Here is a 9,964-nt window from a genome sequence, read left to right as displayed (position 1 = left end):
TAGAATTCTGTTTGCATGTCTTTGGAATGGCCAGTTTGACAGATTAGATTTTTTTTTAATGTCGTCTACCTCTTTTTGGGTAAAGTTGATGCTGGTTTTTATTTCTTGGACTTGCCTGGTAAAAGTGTCAAGTCGTGAGTTTGTTGAGTCTCGTATCATCTTGACAAAGCCTTTGAAATTTTCCTGTTGTTGTTACAAGAGCGCAGTAAAAAGCTCTTTTTGTTGCTGGAGTAATTCGTTTACTTGAGTGAGGGTCAGGAAGTCCTCATCCTGCTGTGTCTTGCTTCTGTTTGGGTGGCTTTTTGTCAGATCTCGTTGCTAGTCGGTTGTATGCTAGTTTGTGACGTGTACAGTGGGCTTGCTGCTGGGTGTTTCTGACGTGGTAAGTGGGTTTGTCGGCTCCCTCACGCTCGCTGGCGTTTGGCTGGTTGGTCTCTGGTGGTGGGTTCTAATGAAGGTAAACATTGAAATACAGGAAAACCTTCTGTTTTAGGGTTCCTAGTTTTATATCTCACTGCTGGGAAACCAATCACAAATCTCACCGATGTTGAGGTAGGGATTTGAAGAAGACTCATCTGATCCAAGATTTTGAAGCAAAGAGAACTTTATTGGCCAGCGAGCAACACACAGTATCAAACAACAATTCATATAGCTCCATCACACATTTCATGACAAAATGGAAGATGTCCATTTTATTCAGGATCACATCCAATAAAAGGCGATGCAACACATCACTTGATGCATGGTGTGCTATCCAGACAAAGATAAAACTTGAAAAAAAGCCGAAACAAAACAAAAAAGATAAGAATGAATTCAAATGACCAAACCTCTATGAGAACTAATGAGAACAAACTACATTCAAACATTGCAAATAGAAAACTAACTGTAATAAAGAACTCAAAAGTATTATAACACTGATAACAATGCTAGATTTTCTAATTTATTCCAACAACCAAAAATGTCAAAAAAACTTTTCACTGAACTGAAGGAAAAGAAATGTCAGCATCCCAGTAAGAAGGTACATAAAATACAATCAGCCTGATGAATCCTGCTCAGTCGAGATGTGACAATTTCATTGATCACTGTTAATCTCATCATCAAATTTGTGATTCTTAATCTGAGACACCCACGAGAATCTTTGGCCACAAACTGAACAGGAAAAAGGTTTCTCACGAGTGTGCGTTCTTATGCGCTGAATTAACTCATTTACACCCTTTGACGTATAAATACGTCAATTAGCGCATAGCCGTTGCCTCCCCATGACGTATTAATACGTCAATCACGTGTTTTTATGGGGGAGGGTGCAAGAGAGTCCGATGCAACTTCTCACCACAGGATTAGGCTTGACGGCAATGTTAAATAGCAAAAAAATGGCCATCGGGTGGCAGTGGTGCAAAAATCAACCAGGATCACGCCGCAGAAGTAGTAGAAAGGGCTTATAGTGAAGGAGGGGCGTATGTGGATAGTGGATTGGAACATTAGGAACGAGCAACGATGGAGAAAAGGAAATAACTAACTAAAAATGATTTTTTTTCGGTATAAAAGCGTCCTCGAAACAAAACAACAAAGGAGATGGTGTTTGTGTGGAAGAGAAAATGACGCTTCGGTCACTAATCGAAAGCGGTACCCGTCAAACGAACGTCGGCCTGCACAAACATGGCGTGCTACACGCAGCCTGCATAGCTCACGCCGAGCTTCGAGTTCATCTGATGAAGATGAACTTGCTCCACGTCAGCGATCATCCCTTGGCAGAGCATTTTGTGCCTCCCGATGCCCCACGTCGCCCACAAATCGTCTCCCCGGCGACTTCCAGCGATGACGGCAAAGAGGCTGCATTGCTTCGCATGGCCGACGCCGGGCACACGTCAGCGATTCGTTGGAATCGTCTCGTAAAGACGACGGCGAAAACGATGAGTTGGAGAGCGATTTGGATCCCGATATGTCGGACGAAAATGTGCCTTCGGACATAACGGAAAGCAGCTGAGTCCTCGCCAGAGCCGCTGGAACGAGGAGGTAACTGCTGACGAGCTTGCAAGTTCCCATTCAAAAGCTCATCACTTCTTATGCCTCCTCAGTCACTTTTATGTACCGCTCCATTCCCCGCTATACTATGAAGTTGCCAGTAACACTAATCATTTATGTACGGTTGATGCGTCTCGTAGATGTGGATGAAAATATGCGCTGACTTGCATGTTGCCATAGGTTTAAAAAAAAAACAAAACAGGACACATTTGGTCCGCTCAGCTCTGCTAAAACCACTAGTGTTAAATTCATATTCCATTTCATTTCAAATTGGATGCTGAGCAACGTGGAATGAATGGTGTAAATAGCAGTGTGCGAGCATGTATGTGAGAGATGTTGAAATGTAAGTGGAAAGCAACAATAAAAAAATTAAAAAATAAAAGTGTGGTAATTGTACATACTTCTATACATTACAGATTGTCCAACCAGAAGCCAAAAGATGACGACTCCTCGCTTTGGTGGTGGAAAGAAAGGTAAATAAAATTATTGTACCTCACTCTGCAGCAAGATATATTTGTAACTTTTTATGTTTCTATAATTTATAGGTCGTGCATCTGGACGTGGTGGGATGAATCGATGGTGACAAACTGGATGGAAGCCAAAAACCATCTTCTCCACAGCTGCACTTTTGTTCATAGTTCAATAGTTTTGTTGTGTGCAAATAAATTATTTTGCTACAAAAACATTATTTGTAATGTTCTTTTGTAGGAGGAACACATTATTGAGGTATTTGAGCTGCCACAAAAGCAAAAAATAGTGTAAAGCTTGAAATGATGCTTGAAATGCATGCTTTTACAAAAAGCTAATTTTCTCTGGATTTCTGCAGAAAATCGGCCTTTCCCATAAAACTTAGAGCAGTTTTCTAATGCTGATTGCCAACGAACGGAGAAAGATAGAAACAAACTTTTTTTTCTGCTGAAAGAAGAGAGTCTCACCTTTCTTTTTGCAGGTTGTATGTATATATAGCCATAGAACAGAAAATTCTGTGGGCCTTGCAAATCAGTCAAAATTCAGTAAAATGTGAGGGATTGAGGGGGTTGCTCCAGTGAAACGGGGTGGTATTCAATGAGTTAAGTGTCCTTTCTGAGAGAATCTTTGGCCACAATCTGAACAGGCAAACGGTTTCTCAGCAGTGTGTATTTTCGTGTGCTTTTTTAAGCTTCCCTGCTGAGAGAATCTTTGGCCACAATCTGAAGAGGCAAATGTTTTTTCACCAGTGTGGGCTCGAATGTGCCTTTTTAAGTTACTGTTACAAGAGAATTTGTTATCACAAACTAAGCAGGCAAGAGGTTTCTCACCAGTGTGTGTTCCGGTGTGTGTTTTTAAGGATTTCTTCTGAGAGAATCTTTGTCCACAATCTGAACAAGTAAAATGTTTCTCACCAGTGTGTGTTCTTTTGTGATCATTTAAGTGTCCCTTCCGAGAGAATCTTTGGTAACAAACTGAGCAGGCAAAAGGTTTCTCACCAGTGTGTGTTCTTTTGTGCTCATTTAAGTGTCCCTTGCGAGAGAATCTTTGGTCACAAACTAAGCAGGCAAAAGGTTTCTCACCAGTGTGTGTTCTTTTGTGATCATGTAAGTGTCCCCTCTGAGAGAATCTTTGGCCACAAACTGAGCAGGAAAAAGGTTTCTCACCAGTGTGTGTTCTTTTGTGATCAATTAAGTGTCCCTTCTGAGAGAATCTTTGGCCACAAACTGAGCAGGAAAAAGGTTTCTCACCAGTGTGTATTCTTTTGTGAACATTTAAGTGTCCCTTCCGAGAGAATCTTTGGTCACAAACTAAGCAGGCAAAAGGTTTCTCACCAGTGTGTGTTCTTTTGTGATCATTTAAGTGTCCCTTCCGAGAGAATCTTTGGTAACAAACTGAGCAGGCAAAAGGTTTCTCACCACTGTGAGTTCTCATGTGTCTTTTCAAATGACTCGGACAAGTAAACGTCTTGCCACACTCTTCTTGCCAAACATGTCTTGCCAAACATTTCCAGGGTTTGTTGTCAGTGTGACATGTCAGATCACCATCAGACTCTACATCCTCATCATCATCAACATTTGATGATGTGTTGACACCATCTTTCGTGCAAGGGTGCTCTGGCTCCTCCTCTTTTTTAATGTAATGGGCCTGCTCATCCTCTTCCTCCCTAAAGTGGGAGACCTCTCTGCTCTCCTCTTCCTCTTTAAAGTGAGAGGGCTCTGCAACCAGCCGCTCAGGACAAACATCTTCACTGATGTCTGCAAGGCACAAGAAGACAAAAACATCCATGGAATTATGGTTTATAATTACAATGAAGGTTACTTGGAGAGCTCGATGAGTTTAGATTACAACTCAATGTGACATGACCAGCATCACATATTTGTGGTGGATTTTTTTCTTTCTTAGATTATTTTTAACCGTGGTTATCTTTTAATTATTTTTTTTATCCTTAGTTATTTGTGAAAAGACAGTGTGACATTTTTGATATACAAGCTCGCCAAAAGCAACGCAAAATGTTCAGAGACATCGTTGTTTTATATGCAACGACTATGCCGACATTTTCGAGAGGTTCATAGACCAAGAGCAAAATCTATTGGTGAAAATGTAATTTGGGGAAAAAAAAAAGATCTTAAAGCTGAGTAGGTTTCTTCCCTTTCATAAGATAAGATAACCTTTATTTGTCTCACAATGGAGAAATTCCCAATTTATAGCTGCAAAGTTATGAAAGGAAGAAAGTAGAAGAACAAAAATTATAAGAGCTGCTGTCAAGGCAACAAAGTGTCCTTTCACCAATGGATCAGAGATATCAAACAAGAAGCCGTAGCGTCCATTGACAAAAAAAGAGATCGGGTCACCTCTCCTGTCCCATGTAAATCCGTTACAGTTCCAATTCACTGCCGTCACATTATGTCCAGAGTGCCCTATCAGTCCTTGTCTATAAAGGTAGCATATTGAAATTTTCATGGACCCAAATTTTAAATGTAGGGCGACATTTATTTCTTAACAATAGTGCCATTTTTTAAGTATTTATTTTGATTTATTTGCGTATTTGGTGCCATTTTCTGTGTTTTATGTCAGATTTTAAAATTATTATTTACAGTATCTCTTATTTTTGTGACAGTTTTTGAAAAATGAAAGTTGACAAGTTATTTTCTAAAATAAAGCAAAACTGAATAATGCTTGGATAATGTAAAGTTCTGTTTTGGGATGAGGGGGCACCACAAAGCATTTATTCCGGTGGCGGTATTCAAAGAATCCAATCTGCGCAGACACTATGAATCCCGTCACAAAGACAAGTACGATAGCTTGCATGGCCAAAAGGGAGCAGATAAACTGTCAAAGCTAAAAAGTGGAATGTCAGCTAGACAAAATATATTTGTTCACCAAGCTCAGCTGAACCAGTCATCTGTTTTGGCGAGCTTTCGGGTTGCTCAACTGATAGCAAGCAGCGGTAAAGCTTTTACTGATGGAGAGTTTGTCAAGAAATGCATGAATGCTGTCGCGGTGGAGGTGTGTCCCGAGAAGAAAGACGCCTTTAATACCGCGAGTATAATCACCAGACGTATCCAAGAAATCGCGGGTAATGTATGAGCCCAGCTGCAACAGAAGACGAAAGTATTTGAATGATGTTCATGAGCACTGGATGAGAATATGGATATGCAGGACACAGCGCAAATGCAAATTTTTATTTGTGGAGTTAACGCAAACTTTAAGACGTGTGAGGAGCTGGCAGCCCTCTAAAGTCTCAAAGGGACTACGACGGGGCAGGATATTTTGGGCAAAGTACACCAAACTATAGAAGAGTTAGACCTGGACTGGTCAAAGCTGGCCAGCAACACAACTGACGGGGCTCCGAGTACAGTGGGCGTATCTCGGGGGGTTTAATCCGATGTATGAACCAGGAGATGGAAGAACGGGGTTTCAAATTCACTACCTAATTCAACAGCAATCACTGTGCTGCAAAGTATTGCCTCGGCATTCTATCATGAAAGTTGTGGTGTCATGCATAAACTTCATGAGAGCAAAGTTGATTATTTCATAAATGGTGTAGTTTAATTTCCTGGCTTTTTTTCAGTGAAGAACCCAGGAAGGGTTATTTAATTACCGTATTTTCCGCACCATAGGACGCACCAAAAAGTCTTCCATTTTCTTAAAATCTCACAGAGTGCTTTAAAATCCGGTGCGCTTTGTGTAGGGTCATTACGGTAATACGTCGAACCCAAGATGGCTCCTTGCTGGAGACATGCTTACAATTTTATAACTTGCTGTTGGTTCAGTGAACTGTGTTGCTGCTTTATCAAATAGGTTTTTGTTGCAGCTCCGAAAAAAAGGAGAGCGGTGGTTGTTTTTTTTTTTTTAAACACACACTTTATTAATGGTTTTCACAGTCTCAACAAATACAGGTACGTCTCTGTCTGTCTCCGTGCCTTCTCTTCTTCCATTACACTCGAGAGGCGTTCATGACCGCCTCGGAAAAACGTAAATTAACTATTCCTATCAATGAAACTAAGAAAATTGAAAATATTGCATTGAAACAGAAAATCAAGCGAGGAAATCACAAAATAAATTCTATTGCCCCACTACAGAATTTATTTTGTGATTTCCGCGTTTGTGAATACAGTACACAACAAAAGAATAAAAAAACACTTCCGAGACAGTCCAGTCTCCTCCAATTTAACTCAACTCAACTGTATTTATAGAGCACTTTCAAACAGCCATTTCTGTATACAAAGTGCTGTACATGGAGCAACTAACATATATTTAACGATTAGGCAATAATCAGTAACAAAGATGGTAGTAGGCACCAAACAGTAAAACTAAGATCAAATTTACTGTCATCTGAACTGTTTTTTTTTTTATGTTGTGATTTTCCGTTTTGATGCATTACTGTATTTTCAATTTTCGTAGTTTCATTGAAGTAATCGTTAATTTACGTTTTTTGGAGGCAGTCATGAACACCTCTCGAGTCAAACGGAAGAAGAGAAGGCACGGAGATGGACAAAGACGTACCTGTAGCTCCATCTAGTGGATGCATTGTAGATTGTTACTTATAGTGCAGTGCGTGCAATATATGAAAAGAATTAAAATATAAGATAAGATAAGAAAACCTTTATTTGTGTCGCAATGGAGAAATAGGCCATTATTTGAAGGTGCACCTGATAATCCAGTGCGCCTGTTAGTGCGAAAAATACGGTATTTATTTCATTAATAGTGTTATTTATTTATTTCCTGACTTTTGTTCTGTGAAAAATCCAGAAAAGGTTTTTAGATTTTGTGGGTGTTTCTGGAAAAAATAATGTTTTACGTTTAGATCCTCTTTCATCTGTGCTGTATGGTACGCACATTTGACAATAAAGTTGTATTCAATTCAAATTACAGTCACACTTTTTCTGTTACAAACTGACCAGAGAAGCGAAAAGTTATGTGGCCCTCACTGGAAAAAGTTTGGGGACCCCTGATTTATGCTTGGGCAACAAAATGGCGAGCGCCGGCCACACACGCACACCTTGTACACACACGCACACCCAAACACTTGCGGTTGTTTGCGTGTGTTTACAAGAGAGACAGTAGATGAAAGCTGATCACAAGAGTACTAAACACGTGAGAGTAACAGTGTGATCCAACCTGCTCTGTGAACAATTCTTGGCTGCATCCTGCCAATGGCGTCCAATAGTTGACGTTGTCCCTTGTGGTCCTCTTTTTCTCCACAAAGTTCCTCCTTGTATTCTTCTGTCCTTCTTGCGCACATTTTCACACGAAAATTACAACACTTTACACTTACGATCTCTCTCGAATGTGTTGAGCACGAGCGCCTCCCTGTTAGCGGCTAGAAAGCTTAACAAAGCTAAGCTAGGCCGAGAAACACCAAAGTACACCGAGACGACTTTAATCGAACACAAAATTTCAACGAAAGATGTTTTAGTCCAGCGAAGTGATAGTGGACGCCACGAGTGGAGGTTCGACCGCGTCGACTGCAAAATTCAGGAGAATTTTGTAAAAGGTGTCTATCCCGGCTCGTGGCCAGTCCTCTACAGCCATCAAGTCAGCGATTGTTAATACTCTGCATTCCGGTAACGTTCAGCCAGCGAGCGGCGATGGCCACCTTCAAAATAAAAGCTCTCCAAATAATGCACGCCTGTTCCTGGTTTGGATTTTAAACAGTGGCGGGCCGTTTTTTTAAAAATCTTTATTGAACAAATCAGTACGGAAGAGGATTAGGGCCAGTGAAGAAAAAAAAAAGAAGGTTGGCAAGATTCTCACTTTAATCTCAGAATTCTGACTTTAATGAGAAATCTGACTTTAATCTCAGAATTATGACTTTAAAGTCAGAATTCTGATTTTAATCTCAGAATTATGACTTTAAAGTCAGAATTCTGACTTTAATCTCAGAACTCTGACTTTGTGACGTTTGTGGAGCTATGAATTGTGGGGGGACCGTCAGCATGTGACGTGGCTTGGAAGAAAGGACACCATGTCGTCACCCAGCGACTTTTTGCGTGGCCGAGGAGTGTCGGAGGACATCCTTTCACTTTTGGAGGAGCAGAGGGAGAGTAAGCAGTGCGTCGTGTTTGTTCCATTTGGAGTTAACGTGCTCCATGGAGCTTGTAGCTCCGTTGCTCGTCCGAATGTCATGAATGGATGCACCCAGTTTACATTCGTGAATAAGTAGAACGTAACCAATTTAAATGGGTACGTCCCTGTGACGCCACATAACGTTGTTAAAAACAACACCACTCTCGACATCGAACCCCTTTGTGTGGATGACAGTGGCCGGCTGGAGCATCGTTGCAGCCTAATTACCGTGAACTGAACACACTGATCACGCGGTCGTGTCGTAGGAAGTATGTGCACACCCACCTCTATTTACTTTTAGACTATTTACTGAATATGAGTATACTTGAGTTTGAACTAACACAGTACCATGAGCGAGAACATTATTTAAAAACTTTAACAAGCATACGGTCATGCAGTCATGTTTTCAAAATGTCCACCGTTGTTTTTTGTCAGATTGTAATTGTTGTCTGTTTTCTTGTGCAGATAAAGTGGCTGATGGAGGGTGCAAATCAAACAGTGGCTGGAAATCCAGATTTGATAAGATAAGATATCCTTTATTAGTCCCACACTGGGGAAATTTACAGCCTCCAGCAGCAAGAATGTAGGCAGAAAGAAGAAGAAAAAACAAACAAACACCGTCCAATTAAGTGCAATATAAATACAAAATGGATAAATCGCAGTGCTATTTACAGTTGTTTTCCACATTTATTAGTTGTTTTATACAATTATGAAATATCATTGTTGCTATTTTTTATTCAGCAGCCTGACAGCAGTTGGTAGGAACGAGCGTCTGTATCTCTCCTTCTTGCAGCGCGGGTGTAACAGTCTCTGGCTGAAGGAGCTACCTAGTGCTGTCAGGGCGGGCTGGAGAGGGTGGGAGGGACTGTCCATCATAGCTTTTAGCTTAGTTAGCATCCTTCTGTTGCCCACCTCCTCCAGAGTGTCAAGGGAGCAACCCAGGACAGAACTGGCCTTCCTGACCAGTCGCTCCAGTCTCTTTCTGTCCCGGGCTGAGATGCTGTCTGACCAGTAGACAATGCCATAATGGATGGCCGAGGCCACCACCGAGTTATAGAAAGTCTTAAGGAGCGACCCCTGAACCCCAAAAGACCTCAGTTTCCTGAGTAGGCTCTGTCCTTTCCTAATCAGGTTGTCCGTGTTTGTAGACCAGTCCAGTTTGTTGTTCAGAAGAACACCTAGGTACTTGTAGGAGGTCACCCTCTCTATGTCCATACCCTGGATGTTCATCGGTGCCGGTGAGGACTGTTTCCTGCAGAAATCCACAACCAACTCCTTAGTTTTCCTAGGGTTGATCTGGAGGAGATTCTGCTGGCACCAGTCCACAAAGTCCTTCGCCATTCCCCTGTACTCCCGATCGTCCCCCTCTGTAATGAGGCCAACAATCGCAGAGTCATCGGAG

General features: G+C 41.3%; 1 protein-coding gene and 1 long non-coding RNA gene across 2 annotated transcripts; one reads left to right on the top strand and one right to left on the bottom strand.

Moving 5' to 3' along the window:
• Positions 1-657: 657 nt before the first annotated feature.
• Positions 658-7,738, bottom strand: LOC147185896 (uncharacterized). The gene is made up of 3 exons (XM_086102969.1): positions 7,615-7,738; positions 3,247-4,247; positions 658-1,192 (listed from the first exon to the last, which is right to left on the bottom strand). The coding sequence occupies exons 1-3, from the start codon at positions 7,736-7,738 to the stop codon at positions 1,073-1,075; spliced, it is 1,245 nt and encodes a 414-aa protein (XP_085959095.1). The 3' UTR covers positions 658-1,072.
• Positions 2,416-2,707, top strand: LOC147185897 (uncharacterized). The gene is made up of 2 exons (XR_015099187.1): positions 2,416-2,495; positions 2,568-2,707. It is a non-coding gene; the product is annotated as an uncharacterized LOC147185897 (long non-coding RNA).
• Positions 7,739-9,964: the final 2,226 nt, after the last annotated feature.

Source organism: Hippocampus guttulatus, chromosome 22 (assembly GCF_054856545.1).
Source record: "Hippocampus guttulatus isolate MCC_2025c chromosome 22, RoL_Hgut_1.0, whole genome shotgun sequence".
Classification (NCBI taxonomy): domain Eukaryota; kingdom Metazoa; phylum Chordata; class Actinopteri; order Syngnathiformes; family Syngnathidae; genus Hippocampus; species Hippocampus guttulatus.
Note: the sequence above shows the minus strand (reverse complement) of the source record. Positions and strands in the feature narration are given on the sequence as shown.